We start from the raw sequence: 25,794 nt of genomic DNA, 5'->3' as shown, positions 1-25,794 counted from the left end.
TTTCCCAAAGGGATCTCCGTTTGCCAGAAAGATCTCGACGACGGATCTAAGATAGCCGCGAGCTAAGAAATAAATCAAGAAACAAAAAACATTTCGATATCGCGGAAACCATTCGTTCAACCATAAATAGCGGTTAGGTCTCCGAAGAGAAAGAAAGAACTCGGACCGCGTACAACGAAACACGTGAAGGCTCGATCACAAAGCATTTCGTCTCTAACCAGGAAGTAACTCCACCGTAAGGGACGTTTCATCGATTTGTCATTAAAGTAACCTTGCGGTACCTCCTACCTACAACGTAGCCAAACACGCGAAACATTTTGATGAATCTTTTTTGCAATTGATACGTCATAATCGCGTACCTCAATGAGCGTATTCCTATTAATATATCCACACAGACACAGATAGCGAAGAATAGCGGTCGCGCTTTTACGAATTTCTCCGGAAACATTTGAGAAATGGGAAGACAGAGAATGTAGACGTGATTTTTTGATACGGTTGAAAGGAACCTGTCATCGCGATGCGCATCGTTGCAAGTTTTAAGCTTTAAACTGCACCAGTCGATATTTATGCTATTTCTGGTACAAGTAAATCTGGTACAAATCTCGATGAATAGGCCTGTCGGAAAGTCGCGTGTCCGCAATATCCTTAAACGGAAATCGGTGTAATTCTTTCGGAAGCTCGCGACCGATGAAGCTTCCGGTGTCCTTGTGGGTTCGCGGTGTCCAGCGAAAGCCCATAAAAGCTGGAAAGCGGCGTGGAAGGTGGCATACGAGCAACCTGCGCGCCTGCGACCAGGTCATAGCGATTGCGTAGACCGAAACGTGGCGGTGCACCAGTGAGAATCGAGATTCCGACTCGCTTGCATGCGGGCCCATCGAAATATTTAAATACGAAAGACTAATCTTTAACGGGAATGTCGTTTCGAAGAATAACTCGCTATAATCGTTAAGAGATACTTTCTTGGATATAAAAAAAAAAAAAAAGAAAAGAGAACGACAGATATAATCGAGATATGTCTAGATTACACGCTTTTTTAAAATCATCAAGAGCTACATGTTGATATTTTGTGAATGAAAAGTGCGAGGTATGATAAGATATCTTGAATTTCTTCTTACTTTGTGTTACTAATTACCTTTCTTCTTTTTTCTTTCGGACTTTTCAAACTTGCCACAAGAACAACGGGAAACCGGTGTTGAACGCTTTCCTAAATAAAAATATCGCTTAACGCTTTAATCTCTTTTCTCCGTTTCACGTAATCAGAGGAACAAAAGTGTCGCTATTATTTCAAGAAAGAAGATCGATTATACTACCGTGATACCACTAATCAGAGTTATCGTCCTCGCGCGCTCTTCCAAAATATAATGTTTCGATATGGCAGTGAGATACTTGGATGGTCCTTTTGTGTTCAGACTCAACGACAATGGTACAGGACCGCATCTTCTTATACAGGTATCGATATTCTTAGAATCGTACATGGCGCTCCGAACGTTTCCTTGAATTTCAGCCTTAGCTATTGAATAGTAGAAGCGCTATGTATGGATGATATTAGATGCTCTTCATTGAAAAGACGAAAATCGAGCGAGTCACGTTTCAGTAAAGTGTGTATCACGATTGCGTGGGTAGTTTAGCTCTAAAATGCAATGAATACACGTAACACCGGTAGGTACATAAATGTTAGATACGTTCCGTCACGCTTTTATGTCGCTTGGAATTTGTTCGACACGGTTACAAACTTAGCCGTGCCCTTGAACTGAATACTTTTCAAGGTACGTACGGTGTGCATATGCACGTACATACCTGCAGAGCCAAACGAGATGCGACGCGCTTTTGCGTGCACCATTTTTAGAAACACGGCTATTAAATGCGACATGCAATAATAATAGACGAAGAATAGAGTTGTTGGGGCGCACCGTTACGACGATTCACCTCTTCCTTCCATACGATCTAACACAATAGCGATGCACGTACTATGCAGCCCGAAACAAACTTTCATCGGCAACTTTGATATAATCGTGATGTTCCTCTGGACGTTTCGTTACGTAAAAATTAATTTCTCTAGTCATTACGGATAGATAGACAGACAGATGGGGGAGGGAGAGAGCAGGCTATTAAAACGAAACGGAAACGATTCAGGTTATAAGAATAGAGTGTAAATGTGGTCGATGACCTTCCGCAGCGAATCGATGTTGAAGTTATAAGAAAAGAATAATAAAACTAGGCTACCGTAACAGCGAAAAGAGATATACTCGAATTTAATTGTAATTAGAGGCCTTGATTCGCTTTTCATATCAAAAGTAACCATTCTTAATGCTCTAATAACACGACAAATAAATCAAGGGCGTTCTCTGCTATTTTTGCACGCGCATTCCAACTTTTCGCAATTATAGAATGCGTAATGTTCCAGTTTAATAGATATTTTGCTCATCGCGTTCCATCCGTTCGAGAGTCACGCGATAAAATGTTCTACGCTTATTGTTAGAAGAACGAACTTTGATCCGTAAGTAAGTTGATAAACGAATTGTACATATGAATGGCATACTTTGATCACAGGTTTGTACGGAACGGGGCTGGAGAGAATATACTGGCGAAAATAATGTATTCAAAGATCGATGGAATTTATGGTGGCGATCCGGCGGCTTCCCCCTTCCCCATTACAAGCTATTACTCCCATGGCAGGTAATAGGTCGTCTGAATCTCCTATGTTAAAATCGATTCCGGTAGCAAAGTGACATCTTTTCAATTGTATTCCCGTGAATCTTTTAGTTTATCAACAGAATTCCGAAAGGGAGTTCGATCTGTCGAAAAGACAATCTTATCCGTCATCTTAGATGTATGAAGAAGATGCACGGTTCGATCTACGATTTCAGGTATAATCTAGAGTTTAACAAGATATCGTGAGAATAATATTCGATCAACGTTATCAAAAATACAACGCGTTAGTCCTGTAGGATATAACTTGCCATCGGAATATACTAAATTGGCGGAAGAATGCAGCCGCTGTGAACACGACAGAGTTTGGATCTGTAAGCCAGTTGGTCAAAGTCAGGGCAAAGGAATCTTTTTGTTTCGTGTAAGAATCAATCGTGCTACGTGAACATCGATGATTAAAGGATAAACTTAACTTATTAGCTGAACTCGTCAAATGCAGAATCTTACGTTTCTAGAAATTAAGCGATCTTACGTACGACAATGCAGCAGTGGTTCAAAGATACATCGAGAATCCCTTTCTGATCGGAGGTTATAAATTCGATCTACGACTCTACGTGTGCGTACCCTCTTATCGGCCTTTGACGATATACTTGTATAAGGAAGGATTGGCGCGTTTCGCTACAGAAAAATTTTCATTAGAACATTTGAACGATCCTTTCCGGCATCTCACTAACTTTTCGTTAAACAAATTGGGTCCAGGATACTCTGAGAAGAAGGAACGCGTCGGTTCTGGTATAAAATCACTGTCACTAATTTAAAGTTTCTTAGATTGTACCATAGATAGTAGAATTCGAACATTCGCAGGTTGCAAATGGACTTTTAGACAATTGAGAAGATACTTCGAACAAGCTGGATATTACGATTGGTTTCTTTGGCAGAGAATAGCCTGTTTAGTCAGTTTAACTGTATTGAGCCAAGCCGCGAGCATACCGAAATCTTCAAATTGCTTCGAGTTTTTCGGATTTGACGTATTAATCGACAGAAATTTAAAACCATGGTTACTAGAGGTTAAGAGATGTCTCATTCGCTTGAATTATTAATGAAAATTATTGTTAATTATTCGATAATCGACATTTGAACAGGTCAATCTAAGCCCAGCTTTAAGTAATGACTGCGAAATTGACTCTGAAGTGAAGAAACCTCTGCTGCATGACCTGTTCGATTTACTAGGTCTTCCAGTATGCAACACTGGTCTCTCACTTTTTACGATATGGTCAACAAACCCGATTGACGATGAGGTTGAAGCGTCTTCCAAGTTTTGTACAAATCGAACCATGAAAAAGAAATCGAAAACTTATCGGGAAACTGATGGTTTTCTAAATATATGCACGGAACTTCGACCTACCGTATGTATCTAGAATAAAGTAGCTATGGACAAATATTGAATTCTTGTTTTAGAAATGCTACATTCTATGTCCATTTTAATTATTAGCTTAAACAATCAACTATCAACAATCCTACAAATTTATGGTCTCGTTACAATCCCTTGTTAGTGGATAAGTATATTCCACGCGGTTTTCAGGGTAATAACCCAGAAAGCAACAATAAAACGTCGATATGGGATAATGGTAAAGATTGGAGTACGCCATGCGCGAGAGAGGGAGGCTGGATTCGCATTTATCCGTTGACACGAATCAAATCAGAGAATCCCATTAATTATGTATCATCTTTATCGGAAACTACACGAATTGCAGAAAAGGAAACCAGAAATATCGTACTTTCTATACAAAAGTAATAATTTCAATAAATTTTTCCAATTTATGGCAAAATATCAGAAAAGTATATATAATTGATTTCCTTTGCAGATATTTAAAAGCTGCCAAAGAAGTGCACAAAAAGAATGAGAAATATAGAGATGAACAGTATAACGCTACATTACGGAAAATGGTGGAATTAAATACCGAAATTTGGCTGCCATCGAAATAACTTAATATATACAGAACACATATTCGGGTCTTTTATCTGCATATTCTTTTTATCATTTAAGCAAATCAGCACAATATGCTTTGACCAATTAAATGATTCGATGATACTACATTTAAGCCAGACTTTTCACAGCCATAAATATTTCTCAATATTTTTAATAGCGAAATATGTTTTAAAATCGTATTTTAAACATAATTGTGATAGAAATATTAACGAAGAACATTCCCATTCTATTGTCGTATATATTCTAAAATACCATATGTGGGTGATTAATATGCGGGATAAAGGAAAGAGACATATATATTCACCAAGAAATTCTCGGTTTATTGAATATTTTCTTGCAAATGTACATTAATTCACTCCCTTTGCTGCTAACCTCTTGTCGCGCTCTTCAGCAATCGAAAGCTTAACACCTTTGTCTCTTGGTAAGCTAATATACGGCTTTGTACCCTTGCCAATGATAAAAACGTTGTTCAACCTAAACGAACGATTTATATATGATATAACAGCCGGCTCAATAATCTAACGTAGCTTAGATTAACTTAATAAACAATAATACTCGTGTTTCCTAAATGGGTAATACTGAAAAGTCTACGTGAAAACAATCAGTGACCAGTATGAAGGAAATTCATTTTGACCAACTTTTGACTACAATATTTTTTATAATATATTATAGCTTCGATTATGGTCGCCATAAAAATAAATTTACTCATTCTTTTGTAAAAATTTGAAAGTAAAAAAGAATGTGCAAAAATCATGAAGTATAAGCAAATAAAGAGTAAATATTTTAAGTACCTTGTGGCAAAAGTATGCCCTTGTGAGTCTTTAATGTGGCAAATATCAAAGGAACCGGGATGACGCTCGCGGCTAACAACTGTGCCTACACGTCCTAAATTTCTCCCACCGGTAATCATACAGAGATTACCTAAACAATAATAATCGATTAATAAGTTTCATATATATTTACAACTAAAAGATATTATACCTGAGTCAAATCGAATAGAATCCAAGATTTTGCCTGTTGCTATATCTAAATGAATGGTATCATTAACTTTAATTAAAGGATCTGGATAACGAATAGTTCTTCCATCGTGCGTTACCAGGAATGGAATACCTTTTGGTCCAGTTTGAACACGTTTTACCTTACACAATTTGTACTGCAATAAAAAATATTTAATTTCTTAGTTAAATAAAAGATATCTCATTGAATTATCCATGATTTTTTGTCAATGATTAAATACCTTGGCCTCTTCTGCTGTAATTCTATGAGTGGTAAATCGTCCCTTAACGTCATAAATCAATCGGAAATATTCTCCAGTCTTGTTAATGGTAATAACATCTAAAATGACAAATTGAATTTATTAATTATAAACTACATTTAGTTTTTCATATGTCTTAAATATATTTTTTAAATGATATAAAAAGTGTGCACTTTTTGGGTTATACAGAAAAAATATTTGATTCAATCTGTGACCAAAATAAAGAACTTTTATTTTACTATTGGCTAATGTTTGACTATAACATTTTGTTTGAGAAATGTTATAGCTTCGATATAGCCTTATATATACTTAAAGAAAATAAAGTGTCTTATGAACTTACCCATGAAACCTGCAGGATAGTTGGGGTCAGTTCTAACCTTGCCATCAACTTTAATCAAACGTTGCATCACAATTTTTGTTACTTCGCAATTAGTCAATGCATATTTTAACCTATTGCGAAGAAAAATGACAAGAGGAAGAGATTCTCTTAATTTATGAGGTCCCGTAGATGGACGTGGAGCATATACACCCCCAAGTTTATCTAACATCCATGCTTTAGGCGCGTTAAGACGCTTCAAATGCTTTTTCGGTCCACGAGCCTAAAAACAAATTTCACATACTTAATGTTATCGTCTCAAATAAAATGTACAAGAATTCAACGAACTTATTAATGTCAAAGATATCATTCAATAAAATATTGTCATTCCATAAACAAAGAGGTTAGATTAGAAGTTAGTTTACCATTTTATCTCTTTTATTTCCTTAAAATATAATAATCATCAAATGTCACACTAGAAACTTATTTCTGTGAATAGATTTATAGCAAATATTCATATGAAGTATTGATCTGTTCGTTATAAAAATGTAACCTTTACGCGCACATCTTAACCGTATGTCTTGCTTCATAAAAATGAAATAAATTTAACAAATCATATAGAGATAAATATTCACTTTAATTCATTTAGTTTACGCTTTACTCGGATATTAAAAAATACAACACACTATTCAACCGATGTAAACGGATTTTATGTCAGCAACAAATAGTTGCACTTACCATCTTCGTTTTCTAAAAGGAAAAGGCACGTTCACGCGATGTTACTTTCTGCAACGCCACTATAGCCAATATGGCGGATACGTGTGTATAATTGGTCGATGCTTTTTTTAAACAACTTACATTATATTATATTGAGTTAAAAATTTCATAATTTTAAAGTAACATAAATTGTAGTTATGCTTCAAGGCATAAATACTATATAAGTAATTGTAAATTGTAATTATATGATAATGTTGTAATCATAAAATCGTACATTCTATATTATGTATTTTCTTATTTCAATATTTCTGACTTTAAAAATCAATGGTATAATGGAAAATGTAAAAGGTATTTGATAATATATAAATCTTTTAATAAATGGATATAAAAGTATTACAAAATTACAATAACTATTTGAAAAAGATTAAATGAATAATAAAGATTAATTTGATTGTATTGCTTCAACTATGTTGTCCAATAAGTTGGAGGCACCAATTCTAAATAAATCTTTAGATAGCCATTCCTCTCCTAATTCCATTTGAACCAACATCATCCATTCTAAAGCCTCCTGTGGAACTTTAATACCACCAGCAGGTTTTAAACCAACCTAAAATAATATATTTCAATACCAAATGTAAGGCATGAAATATTGCTTTTCATTTTTTTAAACAAGAATTTATACCTTTCTCTGTGTGGATTCATAATAATCCTTGATTGCTTGACACATAATAATTCCAGCAGACAAGGTAGCATTTATTGCTTCTTTTCCGGTAGATGTTTTAATAAAATCTGCTCCGGCCATCATTGCTATCATAGATGATTTATATACATTCTCTAAATTACCTAATTCTCCTGTAGCAAGTATGACTTTCAAACATTTGTTACCACAAGCAACACGAAATGATTTTAGTTCTTCATATAATTCTTTCCATTGTTGCATCAAAGCCAATGGTCTGTTAATAACAATATCAATTTCATCAGCTCCTAGTTCAACACCTATTTCTACTTCACGAAGACGTGTTTCTAATGGAAACTGTCCAGACGGAAATCCTCCACCCACTATTTAGATAACAATAATATATTTTGTTATTTTTTAATTTAAATATTATTAGAAAAGAACTTACATGTATACTTACCAGTAGCCCTGGAAATTTTATGTTCTTTATCAAGTTTTTCCAATATAGACATTGCATCTACAAATCTCATGGGATATACATATACAGATGCAGTATGCAAATGTGAGTTACTTGGTAACTTAAGAGGGTTTACTGCCTGTAATTATTGAAATACATGAAAGTCAATATTTTTAAAGATGTCGTAGAGATCAAAATTTTTAATATAACACTAAGTATTACTTTAGTACACAAAGTTTCAATTTTTGAAGGTGTATCATCACCTCCTAGAGTAGTTAAATCTATGAAACCTATTGCTTTTACCAACCAAGCAGTTTTAACATGATTTTCCAATTTATTAACTCTATAACGTATAGAATTAATTTTTCCATCTATTGCAGATTGATCGAAATTCATTGTAGCTAAAACATAAGTATATAAATGTTAAAAACACGAAAAATTGTAAAATTCTTAAATTCGATTTACCATTAGCCAACTTTTGAATATCCATTATACGTCTTTTAAAATTTTCGGAAATATTTAACCTTACTTAAATGCGTAAAATGCGTAAAAATGAACACGTAAGAAGAGTGTAAGTGCTTTAAATTTAGGAGCGATATCAATTAGAAAATTTTTTTAGTACTTGATAACATCGCAGTGACCTATAATTTACGATTGTTGGCAGATGGTACAGTAAAGTATATAAAGACTCATATATGTGTGCATTTGACAACATATCATTTCTCAGTTACTTTATCTTAATAAATCTTCTCCCACTTTATTCTGATATTGTATATTGTGATATATACAAATGCTACATTATAGAATGTATCACATATACCCCGCGAAAATGAAAAAAAAACTTTTGCAAGCTAAAAAATATTCGTTCTAAAGTGAGAATGACTGATCAATATAATTCTTAAATAATAAGTATTAATTTTTATTTATAAAAGCATGAAGAATATTTTCCTTCAGATAAAGTCGCAATTGTGACATAGAGGCTGTCTTGTCATGCCTATTTCTAGAATGAAGGATTGAAATTGTCGATTTTTATTTTACAATTATTAATACATATTAAATATTATTTGATATCTAAATTTATTATAGCAGCTGTTTATTGCTGAATATTATGTATAATAAAATATATAATAAATAAATTTACATAATAGTAATAAATACTATAAATATTTTCTGTAATATATAACAATGTTTGATATAGCATACTCGAATGTACTTGTTACTTTTTCGAACTAATAGTATTCTTTTTTTGAAAATTTATTACCAACAGTTTGCAATTTAGTCATCAAAATTAAAAGAATTTCTAAACAAAACTACTAAAATTTTTACTAATATAAATTATTATTATCTATAATGTTGCCATTGTTCCCAATACTGGGCGGTTTGCATTTCAGAAAGTCGAGATATAGTGCGATCAAAAGCAAAAAGTTCTTCTTCTCCAGTAAAAAGATTAGATTTGTAATTGTCCTGTTGAAGATACAAAGTTATAAAATTATATATCAGTTAATGAAAACAACAACTTTTGTTTCATAACTTACTGAACCGTGTGATATTTTTAAATCATCCATTAGCATTCGTTTTTCATCTGTATATTCACTATCTCCTTGTGGGATAAAAAGTTCTGTATGTGGAACAGCTGCAGATATTACAACTCGTACCTGACAAAATTTTTTTTTATTTAAACATAAACATTTATAATGATTTAAATTGTTAAATATGAAGAGTAGATAGAACATATGTAAACTTACCTTATTGTCATATAGTGTATCAATTAATGTAATAAATCTTCTGGTTTGTGATTTAAGACGAAAATCTAGTTGTGGTACATCTCTTATAATAACTGTATGAAATGCTTGACTTAGTTCTAAATAATCACTAGCACCAAGTGGCTGCAAATAAAACAATTGCTTGCTATATTATAAATATCTAATGAAAATTTGTAATAACCTACTCTATCACACAATTCTCCAAAAGTTGAATCCAACACTTGACCACAGGTTCTTTCAAATGTAACATTACGACCTCTTATAGAAATAGTTCGAGACCTCACAACATCATTTTCCTTTGAGCATAAATATTTAAACATTTTGTCCACATCACTAGTTGCATCCTCTCCTTTTCTATAAAAATTTATCATTTTTTAGAGAGGAGTATTTTATTATATGCCTTATTTGTACATTACTATACGTACATGAAATAAATTTTTTCATCTCTAAGTCCTGTTTTCAGCCTATAATCTACCCCTGAATCTAGGGAATTTATAACGCAATAATTTTTTAAAACCTGTATAAATGGAATAAAATTTCCTCTCTGTAGCCCATTTTTGTATAAATCATCGGGTGCTCTATTACTAGTCGCAATAACTATTACTCCATTATTAAAGAGTTCAGTAAATAACCGTTTCAATATCATAGCATCTGCAATATCAGTTACCTATATATATATATATATAATATTTTATTAATACATGTTACATTAAATCATAAATAATTGATTGTATATTTCAGAAGTGAACCTGAAATTCATCAAAACAAAGTAACCAAGCTTCTTCAGTAATACTTTTTGCAACTGGTGGTATTGGATCAAATGGTTGGAGTTTAGTACTACTAACATCTCGTACAATATTTTTCTTTACTTCGTGTACTTTATTATGTACATCAAGCATAAAAGAGTGAAAATGAACTCTTTTTTTATTCTCGATCTAAAATAATACATTTCAATATAATTACCTGTTTCCTTAATTAAAAGATTTATTTTTTAATAAGCTGCATATGGAAAACCATTTATATTATTTATAGTAATTATAGTATTTAGAGTACCTTTATCATAGTTCAAAGAAAATTTTTTTGTCATCAGTACCTTTACTATATAAAGTAACTCCTTTGTTACATTAATTATTTAATTATGTACATGAATTATGTTGAAAAGTATTATGAACTGTCAAATTGTTAATTTATAATACTTTGTGGCTATCCATGTGCAATAATTATATGAGCTATAAACTATAATACCTGGCAACATTTGTAGAAAAGATCCATCAACATTGTTTTACCTCCACCAACTGCTCCATGAATATATAGTCCTTTTGGTGGTTGTTTTCTTTTCCTACCCAACCATTTATCTAATAAGTTGAATTCTTCAGGTTTGTATCCATTTATTTCTTCATAAATGCTCTGCAATGTTTTAGCAACTTTCATTTGATGTTCATCTTCCACTAGTTCTCCTTTTGCAATTTTATTTTTTAACATAACAATTGGGCCTTTCTCAATTAAACTAACATCATGAACATATCCATGACGTTGAATATGTTGTACAAATTTGTTGGACAAATTTGTAAAATAGTTTTGATTAAAAAATTTTTTTGGTAACAGGTAAGTCATCATGGGAAAGATGTCCTAAAGGAAAGGTCATAATTTGTTATCTATGTATGTTACTTATGTATATTATTAAACGCCAGATTAGGTAAATACTTATTCTTACAGATAAATATTTGACAAATATACATTTAATTTAAAAAATTAACAAAATATAGAAAAACTTTCTAGTGTATATGATCAAAGATATTCACATATTTATCAAATTTACGTTTGACAGACAATCAGCATGTTAACCTTTATATTGCATATGAAAATACATTACATGTATCTACCTTAAAATAGAATACCCACACTAGGAAATTTAAAAAGGTAGGTGTGAAGCATGATATTGATAAATATGAAGAATTGAATAACTGAAAAATATATAATCAAATCATGTACTTACACTTCTGTTTTCTTCCTTCGTTGCTATTTATTAAAACTGATTCTTTCATGATATTTTAATATTATTAGAAAGAAATTTCATGTACAAAGAAATTCAGTTTGAAAAATTATCTACCGCGCGTTATGTTATGACGTAATTAAAAAGGAAATATGGAACCATCAGATGCAATTTATTAATGGCTGTTCATATGGGTCCATATTGATGCATAAAGCTTTATTCACAAGCTAAAAACTAAGAAGGTATAAAATACCATTTATTTTTCAATATTTTAATTAAATAAATGTTCTTAAGCCTAATTATATAAGAAGTAATACGTTTAATATTTTAATTCAAAATGTATAATTTTATTATATTTTGTATATAAATATCTTAACACTATTTTCAAAATAATTATTTATAACATTTTATTTTAATGACTCGCACTTTGCTGTAAATTAGGAATGTAATACAAGAAATTTAGGAACGCAAATTCTATTAATGTTAAAATAGACATGATAAATTTTCTGAATTTCAATCATTATGATAAATTTTAGAACTGTATGGAGCACTATACATTGGCAGTCTTCGTTTGTCAGGATTGATTCCTTCCTTTAACGAATAATAACGTCTTTCAATAACTTTATCAAAAAACCTACTCAATTTAACAGAAGAGCTAGAACCAGCAGCTAGTGATCTCACTTGATGACAATCCTAAGAAGAATGTTAATTTGAAAACAATAATATCAGTGTGTAATAATTTAAAAAAATAAATGATATACCAAAAATATTTCATCAGCACCACATTCTTCTGCAATAGTTGAAGAACGTCTATGTACATTTGATCTGACTTCCGCAACTAGGTCTAATTTTGTACCAATAACTAAAATTGGTATCTAAAAAAATAATTTTATTTGCACAAAAAAACATGATAAAAAATTATACAATTATGTCAAAAATAATTAACATTACCTGTGTAGATCCTACAAATTTTTCAGGATCAAAATCATCAAACGGCTTCGATTTCATATAATTATTATCTTTACTCAAAACTTCTTCAAGCCATTTTTGAAGATTTTGCTGTGATTTTCTGTTTGTTAAATCATGAACTAATATGATACCTGTATTGTTAATAATGATTGATGATTTCTAAATTTTTTACTTTAAATCCTTAATGTTATATATTTCATGTTTATACCATTTGTAGGATTATAAAAAACAGATCTTGTATTTTTATGACTTTGACTTCCTCCAATATCCCATAATTCAATAAAATATCTTCTCTGATTGGGAGTTCCTTCTTTATATTCATGTAATTTAACTTCCACTGAGCAACCTATAGTCCATGAAGGATTCCTAATAGGTTGTTGTTGACATATTAAATGTGTTAATGATGTTTTTCCAACGCCTAAATATAAGAATGGAAGAATATTTAACAATTATTTAATCGTAAGGAGTTACATATACATAGGTGTAAAAAAAAAATAGATAACCTACAAATAATGTCATAAAAATATGTATGAAATACATCAGATATAACTTTTTATAAATTAAGGAATTAAATAAGCTTGAAAAATATATTCTAGTAATAAATATGGCATTTATGTTGTAATTAACGAAATAACACTTAATAATAGATAGATAAACAAAATAACAGATACTGACAATAACAAAAAGATATTATAGAATTGCTTCATATACATATCCTTACCAGAATCACCAACAACAATAATCTTAACTTTATCGATTGCAGCCATCAATAATTTTTATGAAAATATATAAAAATGTATCTTTTTGTTTCTTTATTTCTGTTGTTTGACAGCTAGTCATTTGATAATTTTCTATTATGAATACATAACCTAAAAACTATTTTACTCATAAACAAGCGTCCGTTGGAACGGTGCTTTCTCATATTTAATCAAACAATAAAATAATGTATTTTGACTCGTTAGTTTTTTACTTCTTTTGAGAGAACATACAATTAATATTTGTAATTGATACATATTTTAATTTGCTTATACTTGTATTTAATCAAAATATTTAATGATAAATGAACTATTTAAATTACTTTAAAGGTTAGTATTTTGTTACAAATTACACTTAAAATAGTAAATTGTGCGAAATTCTTTTATTATTATTACTATTTATTATACTCTAAGCCCAGAGCCTATTACAAGGATCTTCACGTTCCCGTTTTTGGTTTCTTACATTATATTAGATTTAAATTGTATGAAATATATCATTAAAAATAACATTATTTCAAGACAATTAAAAAATTAATAAAATGGTAACACGTTGTAAAACGTATTGTACAGGCAGAAAAATACACATAATTTATCTACAGATTAATAATAGAGTTTAATTGTACAAATTTTTTCAGTACTCTCATATTTTATTATATGTAATTAAACACAAGATGAGTGGTGAAGAAAGACTTGTTACAGAAGTTCCCAGTAGTTTAAAACAATTAGCACGTTTAGTAGTACGTGGATTTTATACGATAGAAGATGCTTTAATTGTTGATATGCTAGTTAGAAATCCATGTAAGTGAATTGGATATAAGTTATCTGTTATACTATTGCAAATGCATGATTATATTATTATGTTTTGTTAGGTATGAAAGAAGATGACATTTGTGAACTGTTAAAATTTGAACGCAAGATGTTAAGAGCTAGAATATCTACATTACGTAATGATAAATTTATACAAGTTAGATTAAAAATGGAAACTGGATCAGATGGAAAAGCACAAAAAGTCAACTATTATTTTATTAATTATAAGGTAAAACAAAATATTTGACCTCCATTGTTCTTATCAGGCAAATTATTGTACATTTTTATATTTTAGACTTTTGTAAATGTAGTAAAATATAAACTAGATTTAATGAGAAAAAGAATGGAAACTGAAGAAAGAGATGCAACTAGTAGGGCCAGTTTTAAATGTACAAATTGTTTAAAAACATTTACTGATCTTGAGGTATGTAAATTATTTGTAAATTGTAGAGTGTTTCTCAAAGTTTTCAATTGTATAATATATAAAAGTAAAAAGAACAAAATATGAAGCAAATTTGAGAAACACAACTTTATTACCTTATAAACCTAATGACAATAGAATACTTATTACTATAATATAATGTAGGCAGATCAATTATTTGATATGACTACTGGTGAATTTAGATGTACATATTGCCGTGAAGTAGTGGAAGAAGACCAATCTGCCCTTCCTAAAAAAGATTCAAGACTATTATTAGCTAAATTCAATGAACAACTAGAACCTCTTTATATTTTATTAAGGGAGGTAGAAGGTATCAAATTAGCTCCTGAAATATTGGAACCTGAACCAGTTGATATAAATACAATTAAAGGGTATAGATTTTTAATGGAATTATTAATAATACGCCAAAATTCTTGAATATTATTTATACCTTCTCTTCTTAGTATTGATACAAGGAAACCAAGCAGTCTAAGAGCGCCTGGTGAGCAGTGGTCTGGTGAAGCTACCAGATCATCAGGTTTCATGGTGGAAGATACAAGAGTAGATGTTACAATTGGTGATGATTCTATCGATGATAATGCAGCAAATAGGAGGAAGGAAAGACCAATTTGGATGATGGAAAGTACTGTTATTAACTCTGATTCGCAGGTAAATTTTGTTTTAAAAATTTAGTACTAATGTTTTGTTATATCTTTCATTAATAATATTGCGCTTTAGCCTGATGGAGTTAACACACAAGAAAACATTTTGGACAAAGCTGCAGCTACTGCTACTAATACAACGTCAACCAATAACAAACAAGGTGAAGATATAATGTCTGTATTATTGGCTCATGAGAAAAAAGGAGGAACAAATTCAGCAGCAGCTATAAAATCTGTATTACCTCAAGAATCTAGTGATAGCAGTGATAATGAAGAAGTTGCTGAAATGCAAGCTATTGATACAGGTATCATTTTCACAAAATGTTTAAAGCGCATTGCAGAATTATTATATTAATATTATTATTTTAAAAAATATGCATATATACCAAATTTTTTTAGGAGAAGTAGAAACCATGGATTCTGAAGATGAAGATCTTGTACCAACTGTAACTGTTGCAGGAAAAACAGTAGCCATTGCAGATGTAAATGATGCATTAATAGCAGAAATGACTCCCGTGGAGAAAGAAGCATATATTCAAGCATATCAAGAATATTATTCACATATGTATGACTAATCAGAATACAGTCAGCATTGGTAAACATTTAACAATGTTTTGTAAGACTGATTGACTATTGAAATCCTTGTAATATTTTGTATAATCATAAAATAAATAATTTTCTGGGTTTGGTAAATATTCATTCTCTTCATTTTCTTTTAAAGCAATCATAGTATTTTTAACGAAATATAAAGGAAACAAACTCAAAAATTAATATTTCGAAATTTTTATATTTCTCTTCTAATATACAGATATGGCTTAACAATGTCATTAGTTTGTAATAAACGAACATTTACAGACACGTTATAATCACCATAAATCAAAGATAATAACATACATGTCACTTCTGGTAAGGTGGGAAGATTTTAATCTTAATCGAATACAAGTTATTTATTAAGCTTACTTAATTTTTTTTTTCGTCTTTATGTGAATTTCTAACCGACCACCACCATCGGGTAGAAATTATAAGACGATATAAATTTTTTTATAATGCTTTCCGTTTTTTTTGTACTTTTTTGTTACATCTTTCTTGATATATTAATATTCGATTCTATATACCAATGAGCGCATATGGATATTATAATTTGTTTGCCTTCTGTACCTCTTATTATTCTTTCAATTCTTAGACATAACTCATATCAAAAGAATCCCAGAATCAACAAATTCTACGTATATGCATATAATTCTATTATACTCTGTTTTAAATTTACTACAAAGAATTGTGAATCTAAGATTCTTTCAAAATAAGTATTTATCCTTTTGCAAATGTTCTTTTTTTACTCTGGTTCATTTAAGCGCAAACGAGCAAAGTCTTCAAACACGATATTGTCATCATCATCATTTGAATAACAAGAATTCTCATATCGTGTCCTTTCAATACTCTTATTCTTTTTCAAAGTAGCCTTTTCTTTTTCTACAGTTCCTATAATAATAAAGTAATAGTTATAAATGCTATAATAAAACTTGGAAAATAAATTATTTCACTATTATTATTATCACATATATTTGATATTAAAATATTTAATATATGAAATAGTAAAATTTATTTACCAGGAGTTGGGTGCATTAATTTAAATGGAACATCTGTAACTAATTCACCTCCTAAAGTGCCACAATTCAATTTTACTCGTATGGAGTAAGAGATGACAATGCCCATAGCATCACTAGGAGTTTTACCATCTGCCACCATAGTTGAAGATGCAAGATTCACATCATCATCCTATAATATCAACAAAAGTATATGAAAGTGTGAACAACAATAAAAATGACATTTGTTTTTAATTATGTTGCATGTTGCATACCTTTAAATGGCCATCAAGAGCAATTCCACGACGATCCTTATTGCTACTAGCTAATGGAACAAGATAAAATTGCTTTGTAAAGGATGCTCCAGGTGTGATTGGACAACCTTCACGTGTTTCTAAACTAGCCACGTGTCGAGAAAATTGAGTATTAACCATTGTCACCTCGCAGTGTTGTACTACAAAGAGCTAAAATATATAGATATTATAATTAAGTGCTAGATACAATACCACTACTATTCTATTACATATATATATATATATATATATATATATATATATATATATATATATATACCTTAATATTTTTGACTGCCTTTCGAGAGTTGTTAGTAACTATGACATTTGCAGCTACTTTTTCTCCATGATAATAGATCTCCCTATCAAGTGTAACTTCCAGATTCAGTTTACCTTGAGAGAAGGTAAATCCTTTTGAAACAAGGGAGGTAGGTAATTTACGTCCTCTTGTAGGTGGAGCATATTGCAATTTCTTTATAGCTAATGCAACAGATGACCTTTTGTGCCCCTATATAAATATTATAAATTACATACATTTTATATACATATAATATACATTATTAATAAATTAACATTTAATTATAATTAGAGTATTACCTTATCTTCCTCATGTTCACCAACATATATCCTGACAGTATATTCTACTCCTAATGGCTTTCCTTGATCATCATCTCCAGGTTGCAATGTAACAGAACTAGGAGAACTTTGTGGGAATTGAAATAAAAATGGATATGCATTTGCTCCAAGACGTTTCAGAAGACGTTCTTGAACAGGTGTCATATCTTGTTTTTCCTTCTTTAGTGGAACTATTTGTTCCCGGGATATAACGAGTTCTTTACTGAATTTGACACCCATAACTTCATCTTCCTCGCGTCCATAGCGAAAAGTTGTTGTTACCTAAATAATAAAATAATAAATGGAATGATTTTTTCATGTGCAAAAAGATATATATGTACATAATGTACGGTACTTAGATATGTATATATATACACAATCTTGTACATTAAAGTTCTTTATTCTTATTTCTTACCTGTCCATAAACTTTTCGTCCCTGAAGATAATCATTTTCAACAACAACAATGCCATCAATGGGATCTATGCTATCCAAATGATCAATGAAATCCCTTTTACCAAGATAAACTGTGACTTTCCCTGTAGATAGCAAGATGATTTCTTAATCATGACTTTGAAAACAAACTGTGTCAAAGTAAAACTAATTCTTCTAATATTGTTTCTAAAGAACTATTGCATTTTTATATGTTGGTCTTTTAATGCTTTATGACTTACCATTTGGAGTTGTTTTCTTGAATACCTTAATGGCTACAACAAAAGTCAAAAACAAGAGAGGAAACATTTGGCACCTTTTCTCCAATTAAATGAACTAGCAGAAGTTTGTTTCCCACCCAGAAGTGACAATCTCTTAGCAAGAACAGGGAACTTCATATAGTCTTGGAGGGGCTTCTTTCCTTGAAGCCATACTACTAATTGTATTAGTTTATTACACAAGTTAGTTAATGAGATTAGAACACATATCTAAGGATTTTGTTACGCATATTGTGGAACTGACTCAGTAGTTCATGTACCTTCAGCTAGAAAACATGGTCAAGCCCATCAGTAGTGTGAATTTATTTCATAATATATGAAATATTTTTTAAATTAATTTAATAAAAAAGTAGTATGTGCAACTACATATATTCGGTTAATTTAAAAAGGCTAAAATAAAGAAGTACACGTGATCAGTCTTATATTTATATTTATTTCAATAATAAGTGCTTACATAATGTAATATGGAGGTATTTTAATTGAAATTAAATCCCTTGAATTCATAAGGAATCTCATCGGTATATTTTCACAAAATTTTTCTTAATGGTAAACAATATTTTTCTGAAGTAGATATTACTTATTATTGACAGTTAGAACCACTTATATTCCTTCCTTTTTTTACATTCAGCAGTCAGCAAACACTTGACATATCATGTATATTGTTGTATGAAAGTATGAACACTAATATTGTGTTCCCAAATTGTTCTGGTAACTAAAAGACACCTTTTTGGGAATGAATAAGGCAATTCTTAATGCCCCCTTTCAAAATGTGATTTTACAGATAAAGAATTAAAATTTTGTCAATATATAAATGTTAAGTAGTAATAAAAATAAATCATAACATGGTCACAGTAATTCTTTTGGCTAAATACTTGTTCATGCCTAACGGTTTTTTAAAATGAGTGAATGTCATCTTATAACAGAACAAAATGCATGCAGCAACCAAGAAAGCCTCATTCATATTATATTTAAACCTTTTTTTTTGAAAACCAAAAAAAAGCAAGGAAACGCGAGATATGATATAAAAATGAAGGGTTATAAACTAAAAATTTAAAAATCGATAACATTAGATATAGTAGAATTATCGCGATAAACATGTCTAATAACAGGCACAATAAAGGTATAGGTATTATATATCCATTATTTACTGCTTTATTATGCTAAAGAAAGTCGTTGCTACCAGGGAACAGAAATATTTGCGAAATTTTATGAAATCTTTATTTCAAATATTCATTTTTGACAATATGTTCGTACAATGCTACATACTATACCTTATCTTGAATTCTTTACAAATTTTTATATTTGTATTTTAAACAAGATGATGTTTTTGCTAAAAAAAATGCTAACACATAATAAAAACTCAACAAAATTTAAGTAATCATGACAAATCAATAATCTATTCACGAATAATTTATTTGAGATTTCAAAGATTAGTTCTTAATCTCAACAAGGAACAAAGTATTATTGATAATTTAGTTCTACAAGTTATGTACGTCATTTAAGTTCGAACACATCCATTTTTGGGGAAATGTTGCTTACATTGAAAATTTACATATGCAATAAATCATACACGCAAAAACAAATATTTCATATCGCAATGGTTAAAATAAGATTTTCAAAATACATTGCGTATATTTATCTTATATTTTACAAAAATTAAATATAACTAAGATTCAACGAAAACAACTTTCCCCAAGAGATATATGTTTTAATTACGTAATCTCTCTTCATATGCACAGTACTTTCTGCCAAAAACCTCAATATACAGTTTTATGTTTGCATTACAAGAGTATTCGCATATGGTTGAGCAATATCTAATACATGTATTATTAAATTAACAAGGAATTATTTGCATCATTGCTTGTCATTTCTTAACACATGCTGTTAAAATGTGCGAGAAATGAACATTTTTTTATCTATTTTTAATCAGTTACGTGATATTACAGAACCCTGTGCAAGTCAAGTTCTTGACTCCAAGCATAGTCATGCACTGCATATAACTCCTATATGTATTCATGTTTGTACATAACTAAAATCTTGTTACAGTTCCCTGATACCAGCGCATTTCTAACATCGGCCAGTACAAATATTGTTAGTTTCAATAGTATACACTGTAGATTTTTGTAGTATGATTGCTGTTTACTGCAAACCTACTAAACTTACATCACTAATTTTTTTCTTTTTTCTTTTTTTTATTTTTACCAGACACATTTTTCTCAATGTAAGTCGTAGTTTGAATCTTTAAAGATGTTCTTGAACAAGGTGGTGCTGCATACCTCGATTTAAATTTCAAGCAAGATTTTTCTCACATGGTAGAAATCTATAATAATAAGAAAAACTAATAGAAAAGCTTATTAAACTTGTTGAAATGAAATGAAACAATTCTTTTACACAATTGATATCAGGCATATAATTCAATCTTATGTTAACATTACATATCTCACCTAATATTCTTCACAGAAACATATTATCCTTATAAATAAGAATCTTGTTTTAGGATAGATCTGAAACATTACACAAAATTAATATGAAATATATTTCAAAATATAAGGAAAATATTCTCAGAAATCAACAAATTAATCAATATTACTTACAACTTGGCGCAGCTGCAGATTCAAATCTCTTTTGTATCTGATCATAGGTAAATTTAACAAAAGCATCATATTGCTCAGAAAGCTTCATATTTAAGATATGATCATATTCTTCTCGAATCTGTGTCTCCTGTTCTTTAAGCATTCGTTCACAAATCAATCCCACCTATAAAATCATTTAATTGATCAGACTTCCTGTTTAATAAACTAATTAAAGTTTTATGTTATAAGTAACCTGTCTGAATGTAAATAAAGGTTTCTCTTTTCCACTAGGGCTATAACTACATGAATTTGAACCACAAGCAGATGGGCTTGAAGGACTGGCAGGGCCTTCCATGTCTGAAGAATCACCAGTATTATTTTGAGGACTAAAATGCAATTGTTTGCGTCGATGCAGTCTCCGGATCTCTTCTCTTATGTTGGCTGCCATCTTTTCTGTATACAAAAAGATTATTTTTATTCAAAATATTATATTTCTTTAGCAATTTCTAAAGCAATATAATTTCTAAAGTAACTCTAAATAATAAATGTACTTTTTAGAAGTTATGTCAAAATATCAATAATTTATAACAAAAATTAATTACTGGGATGAAGCAATCAAAAAATGCTAGGAATATGGTAAATTTAAACATAAATACTACAACTTTTAAGTGTTTTATTTTAATAATTGACCTATAATATCATAAAACCAAATAATTTCTAAAAACATGAACGTTTATAAATAAGGAGAAAAAGGGAGTTGATTCTCCATGTCCGTTACTACATTACCATATGATTTACGCATCTCCCCCTACCTAAACGCCGCACCCTCCCTCCCTCTTTTAAACGTCGTGAATTCAAGTTTTAAATCGCTGATACGATTTAACCATCCTTTCTCTGTCGTATCATGGTAAGAAAGAATGAAATAGAAAAAAGAAAAATGGCCGTAACTTATAAGTAATTACCAGGCGTCAGTTTATGGGTTACTTCGCCAAAAGGCGAAGGATTCTGTGGCCTGGAATTAGCTTGAGTGGATGTACCGGGGGAAACACACATTGGTACACATCTTCGGCGTTTACTAGGACGACCATGACTATGTACCGGGTCGAACTCCAAAGATCTCTTTAGAGTGGCGCAGGCCATTTCTCTCCTTTACCGTCCTGTTCACAACTGACACTCAGATTATGGGCTTAGCCCGCGAGCTACGATGATTATGCCGAAAAATACAGCAAAACCACCGTATACGCGCACTGCCTGAGTAGTTTCTTTAACTGCACTCTAATTCTTCTGTCTTCCTTCGTGTCGATCCCCTCGGATTTCTTCGTATTCTGACTAGGCTGCACCAAAACAAACACTGCGGTAAAACAATATGGCTGGCAACCACGGTTTGTCGGCTAGGAACGACCACGGAACTAATGTCTCAACCATTAAAGCACCATCTTTTCACTGGTCACTACTTGCATTCCGAAATGTATACGTCGCAGACTCAACTAACTTGAGACTCTTCGATTCTGATTGGTCAATATGTTGCATGGTGGCGTCTCTTTGCATTTCCTTCTTCTGATGTATTTTAATTGAAATTCAAAAATCAAAGATTCGGCTGCTTCTAATATATAAATTGTTTTTCTCAAAGTACAATAGCTTTGATATATGTTTTCTTTTATAAATCCACAGCTTCCATAAGAATTAACTAATATTTTGGGAGGAATTATTTTTTTTCTAGAGACAGGAATCTCTAAGTTTATTCAAATGGAAAATGCATTTGGTAAATTGCAACAATATTCAATTTGCACAGAGATTTTAGTTTCTTTTCAATATGGTCAGTGGTTCGTTTAAGAAAAGGATTTCAATTGTAACACTTCTAAGAAATGTATATTCTTTGACAGCTATACATACATTGTTACGAATATTAATCTGTAATTATTTGACAATTTCAAACGATTTGCGAAGGATAGTTTACAGAAAATTGGATATTTTACCACATCACTGATGATAATAAAGTATTTTGTAATTATGCTTTGACAATGGGCAATTCTTCAGGTTTGCGTAATAATTTAGATTTTCATTTAAAAGCAGATTCGTAAAGCATGCGCATAACTTTTGTCCACCCCTCTCTTTTCGCTTTAGGGAATTTCAAGCAGTGTCAAGAAGAATCTTCCGCCATTCTATATTTACGATTTTTACCGAATTGTTATACGTTTTATCCGTTTTCTTGCAGCCCGTCCAAAAAAGCGAGGAATAATGACAACAGTGAATCCTGTGGTGATAGCAGCTACGGCCAGACATACAGCGACAGTAAGCGGAAAATCTCTTCAAGATGTCTCTTTTTTGGTTATGCCTGGCGCAAAGTGATTTTTAATTAACCATAAGTTAATTATTCTTGACATAATTTTATCATACAAATTCTAAGTATGTGCTTGATATTTTTATAACTCTAGTTTTCTTTTATATTTGAGATTTGAATTATTTTTTTAAATTAAAATCTATCAGTATCAAAAATAATTTTCAAAAAATTAATACTATACTTTTAAATACTTTTATTCAATAAATACGCACATGGTTTGAAGAAGTAGAAGAAATTAATAATATACGTTCCTATAACTGATTTTATTATTTCTATATAGTATAATTTTATTTTTGTTTCAGCTTATATTTTTCCATGGATTGGGTGATACAGGGTAAATGGCAATTTTTACGATTATATAATATGTCAATTTCATAATCTCTTAATTTATTTAATGTATTTTATAGTCATGGTTGGGCTAGCTCAATGGGAGCAGTAAGATCTCCTCACATTAAAGTTATTTGTCCAACTGCGTATGTATAATTGATATAAAAATAACACTATATGACTCAATAAGAGCTCGTAGTAATTTTATCTAAGTATCTTTTTTTTAATTTTTATCTAAGTAGTAAATATATCATTTAGCTTTATCATTTTAGGCCTACAATGCCAGTAACATTAAATGCAGGATTTAGAATGCCTTCTTGGTAAGTAAGTAATATGTAATATAATAAATTAATTTACAATTCTTATTAATCATATGAACTTATATAATAATTCATTAATAGTAAATAATATGTATATCAATAAATGTAGGTTTGATTTACGATCTTTGGAACCAAGTGGGCCTGAAGACGAAGAAGGTATTCGCAGAGCTGCAGAAATGGTACATTCTTTAATTGCAGAAGAAGTTGCAGCAGGAATACCCACAAAACGTATTGTTCTTGGAGGTTTTAGTCAGGGTGGTGCTCTTGCTATATATAGTGCTCTTACATTTCCAGAACCTTTAGCTGGTGTTATAGCTTTATCAGCTTGGCTTCCTTTGCATCAAAAATTCCCTGCTGTGTGTATATTCACACTACGTTTATGCTTAATATTTTACAATATAACATTTATAACATTACATATCTTATAGGATGCAATAGGAAATAAAAATACTCCACTACTGCAATGTCATGGTGATTGTGATCCAATAGTGCCATACAGATGGGGTCAATTGACTGCATCAGTTCTCAAACAATTTATGACACAAACAGAATTCAAAACATATAGAGGGATGATGCATGCGTCCTGTGATGAGGTAAGCAGCATCTTAGCTTTCATAAAATTTTTGTATTGTAATTACTTCATATAATAATCATCTTTAAATAATAATCACTTCCACAGGAAATGCGCGACATGAAGAAATTCATTGAAAAAGTTTTGAAGCCGTAATAGTTTAACTAAATATATTAATATTTTAAACATTAAACTTATTACTTTACTGTTCTTTATTAAAAATTAATTACTTCCAACTTTTTCACTGTTACTTAATTCTAGCGCTTGGTGAAGGAGTAAAAACAGCAGTAGGTGGAGTGTTGTAGGTGGAAATGTTTCTAATCTTAAAAAAAGAAAGCAAGCAGAAATAGCAATGAATTTTATCATTTGTGTAAATTATATCTGAATGAACTACTTCTGTTTTATGATACCAAAGTTACTATTGTAATATTCCCAGTTTCTAATTTTACAAAGCGAATTAACAGTCACAAGATTCTTATATCTAATTCTAAATGCTTTAATATATATAACAGATGATAATATTAAGGTGTAGCAAATTGTTTTAAATGCATTTTTTTTATAGAATTGTAATTTTTTTAATTTGCATTGTGCACTTTGAATTTAAAAATTATTTAATATTATACAAACACTTTCTATCTTTCTAATAGCAAAAATTCATTAGTTATTTCCGGATAAAGCTTCCTCTTCTTAATGGATATAATAATATCCAATAGTTAATTTTATTGCGTTTACGTTTAATTAAAACGTTTAAAAGCCTTAAGTTATAGAAGCATTTAAATATTCTTTATAAAATTAAATATATATACATATATTTATTTACGTTTCATGTAAGTTATATATAATGTACAAATACACTGCTATTTATGAAATAATAATTTTTGTAGAAATATCTAGGGACAGTAATATGGCCATGTAATCTGTGATTACAAAATATAATTTTGAAATCAGTGAACTCTGTAATTTTTAGCATGTGCAAGTGCTAGTCGTGAAGAAATATATATGTCAAATATGATAACATTGTGAACATGTGTAT

General features: G+C 30.5%; 9 protein-coding genes across 15 annotated transcripts; 3 read left to right on the top strand and 6 right to left on the bottom strand.

Moving 5' to 3' along the window:
- Positions 1-90: 90 nt before the first annotated feature.
- On the top strand, positions 91-5,847 carry LOC117158490 (putative tubulin polyglutamylase TTLL2). Of its 2 annotated transcripts, none has more exons than XM_076618717.1 (10): positions 91-1,084; positions 1,261-1,449; positions 2,551-2,676; positions 2,764-2,867; positions 2,941-3,070; positions 3,165-3,441; positions 3,514-3,716; positions 3,792-4,055; positions 4,232-4,440; positions 4,515-5,847. In XM_076618717.1, the coding sequence occupies exons 2-10, from the start codon at positions 1,372-1,374 to the stop codon at positions 4,633-4,635; spliced, it is 1,512 nt and encodes a 503-aa protein (XP_076474832.1). In that variant the 5' UTR covers positions 91-1,084; positions 1,261-1,371; the 3' UTR covers positions 4,636-5,847. The 2 variants fall into 2 exon arrangements, with proteins under 2 accessions (XP_076474832.1, XP_033193323.1); XM_033337432.2 differs by having other exon boundaries at positions 4,142-4,440.
- Positions 4,937-7,049, bottom strand: RpS4 (ribosomal protein S4). 2 transcript variants are annotated; one of them, XM_033337471.2, is made up of 6 exons: positions 6,949-7,049; positions 6,235-6,493; positions 5,877-5,974; positions 5,621-5,792; positions 5,431-5,560; positions 4,937-5,113 (listed from the first exon to the last, which is right to left on the bottom strand). In XM_033337471.2, exons 1-6 carry the CDS (start codon positions 6,949-6,951, stop codon positions 4,987-4,989), a joined length of 789 nt encoding a protein of 262 aa, XP_033193362.1. In that variant the 5' UTR covers positions 6,952-7,049; the 3' UTR covers positions 4,937-4,986. The 2 variants fall into 2 exon arrangements, with proteins under 2 accessions (XP_033193362.1, XP_033193363.1); XM_033337472.2 differs by lacking the exon at positions 6,949-7,049 and adding an exon at positions 6,636-6,660.
- A 229-nt stretch (positions 7,050-7,278) lies between these two features.
- Dera (deoxyribose-phosphate aldolase) lies at positions 7,279-8,982 on the bottom strand. Of its 2 annotated transcripts, XM_076618731.1 has the most exons (6): positions 8,526-8,982; positions 8,283-8,461; positions 8,064-8,199; positions 7,813-7,986; positions 7,610-7,734; positions 7,279-7,534 (listed from the first exon to the last, which is right to left on the bottom strand). In XM_076618731.1, the coding sequence occupies exons 1-6, from the start codon at positions 8,548-8,550 to the stop codon at positions 7,370-7,372; spliced, it is 804 nt and encodes a 267-aa protein (XP_076474846.1). In that variant the 5' UTR covers positions 8,551-8,982; the 3' UTR covers positions 7,279-7,369. The 2 variants fall into 2 exon arrangements, with proteins under 2 accessions (XP_076474846.1, XP_033193358.1); XM_033337467.2 differs by having other exon boundaries at positions 7,610-7,986.
- A 136-nt stretch (positions 8,983-9,118) lies between these two features.
- Positions 9,119-11,838, bottom strand: LOC117158493 (putative ATPase N2B). Of its 2 annotated transcripts, none has more exons than XM_033337442.2 (8): positions 11,820-11,838; positions 11,069-11,452; positions 10,573-10,758; positions 10,249-10,490; positions 10,009-10,177; positions 9,806-9,946; positions 9,596-9,715; positions 9,119-9,524 (listed from the first exon to the last, which is right to left on the bottom strand). In XM_033337442.2, exons 2-8 carry the CDS (start codon positions 11,438-11,440, stop codon positions 9,402-9,404), a joined length of 1,353 nt encoding a protein of 450 aa, XP_033193333.1. In that variant the 5' UTR covers positions 11,441-11,452; positions 11,820-11,838; the 3' UTR covers positions 9,119-9,401. The 2 variants fall into 2 exon arrangements, with proteins under 2 accessions (XP_033193333.1, XP_033193332.1); XM_033337441.2 differs by lacking the exon at positions 11,820-11,838 and adding an exon at positions 11,538-11,676.
- A 303-nt stretch (positions 11,839-12,141) lies between these two features.
- Positions 12,142-13,692, bottom strand: LOC117158505 (rab-like protein 3). The gene is made up of 5 exons (XM_033337475.2): positions 13,507-13,692; positions 12,994-13,203; positions 12,768-12,916; positions 12,578-12,691; positions 12,142-12,509 (listed from the first exon to the last, which is right to left on the bottom strand). The coding sequence occupies exons 1-5, from the start codon at positions 13,550-13,552 to the stop codon at positions 12,330-12,332; spliced, it is 699 nt and encodes a 232-aa protein (XP_033193366.1). The 5' UTR covers positions 13,553-13,692; the 3' UTR covers positions 12,142-12,329.
- Positions 13,106-16,737, top strand: TfIIEalpha (transcription factor IIEalpha). 2 transcript variants are annotated; one of them, XM_076618726.1, is made up of 8 exons: positions 13,106-13,244; positions 14,176-14,338; positions 14,410-14,576; positions 14,643-14,771; positions 14,934-15,160; positions 15,233-15,437; positions 15,507-15,735; positions 15,830-16,737. In XM_076618726.1, the coding sequence occupies exons 2-8, from the start codon at positions 14,212-14,214 to the stop codon at positions 16,003-16,005; spliced, it is 1,260 nt and encodes a 419-aa protein (XP_076474841.1). In that variant the 5' UTR covers positions 13,106-13,244; positions 14,176-14,211; the 3' UTR covers positions 16,006-16,737. The 2 variants fall into 2 exon arrangements, with proteins under 2 accessions (XP_076474841.1, XP_033193370.1); XM_033337479.2 differs by lacking the exon at positions 13,106-13,244 and adding an exon at positions 13,722-13,870.
- Arr2 (arrestin 2) lies at positions 16,198-18,750 on the bottom strand. The gene is made up of 7 exons (XM_033337480.2): positions 18,594-18,750; positions 18,337-18,458; positions 17,904-18,203; positions 17,587-17,814; positions 17,289-17,477; positions 17,038-17,206; positions 16,198-16,909 (listed from the first exon to the last, which is right to left on the bottom strand). The coding sequence occupies exons 1-7, from the start codon at positions 18,658-18,660 to the stop codon at positions 16,764-16,766; spliced, it is 1,221 nt and encodes a 406-aa protein (XP_033193371.1). The 5' UTR covers positions 18,661-18,750; the 3' UTR covers positions 16,198-16,763.
- A 292-nt stretch (positions 18,751-19,042) lies between these two features.
- akirin lies at positions 19,043-22,688 on the bottom strand. Its single transcript, XM_033337487.2, has 5 exons — positions 22,165-22,688; positions 21,456-21,655; positions 21,224-21,386; positions 21,074-21,133; positions 19,043-20,949 (listed from the first exon to the last, which is right to left on the bottom strand). Exons 1-4 carry the CDS (start codon positions 22,340-22,342, stop codon positions 21,123-21,125), a joined length of 552 nt encoding a protein of 183 aa, XP_033193378.1. The 5' UTR covers positions 22,343-22,688; the 3' UTR covers positions 19,043-20,949; positions 21,074-21,122.
- A 618-nt stretch (positions 22,689-23,306) lies between these two features.
- Positions 23,307-24,954, top strand: Apt1 (Acyl-protein thioesterase 1). 2 transcript variants are annotated; one of them, XM_033337484.2, is made up of 7 exons: positions 23,307-23,494; positions 23,846-23,877; positions 23,951-24,016; positions 24,143-24,190; positions 24,300-24,546; positions 24,619-24,783; positions 24,870-24,954. In XM_033337484.2, the coding sequence occupies exons 1-7, from the start codon at positions 23,441-23,443 to the stop codon at positions 24,915-24,917; spliced, it is 660 nt and encodes a 219-aa protein (XP_033193375.1). In that variant the 5' UTR covers positions 23,307-23,440; the 3' UTR covers positions 24,918-24,954. The 2 variants fall into 2 exon arrangements, with proteins under 2 accessions (XP_033193375.1, XP_033193376.1); XM_033337485.2 differs by lacking the exon at positions 23,307-23,494 and adding an exon at positions 23,503-23,608.
- Positions 24,955-25,794: the final 840 nt, after the last annotated feature.

Source organism: Bombus vancouverensis, chromosome 5 (genome assembly GCF_051014615.1).
Source record: "Bombus vancouverensis nearcticus chromosome 5, iyBomVanc1_principal, whole genome shotgun sequence".
Lineage (NCBI taxonomy): Eukaryota > Metazoa > Arthropoda > Insecta > Hymenoptera > Apidae > Bombus > Bombus vancouverensis.
The sequence above is the reverse complement of the archived record's forward strand: the minus strand, read 5'-3'. Positions and strand labels throughout refer to the sequence as shown.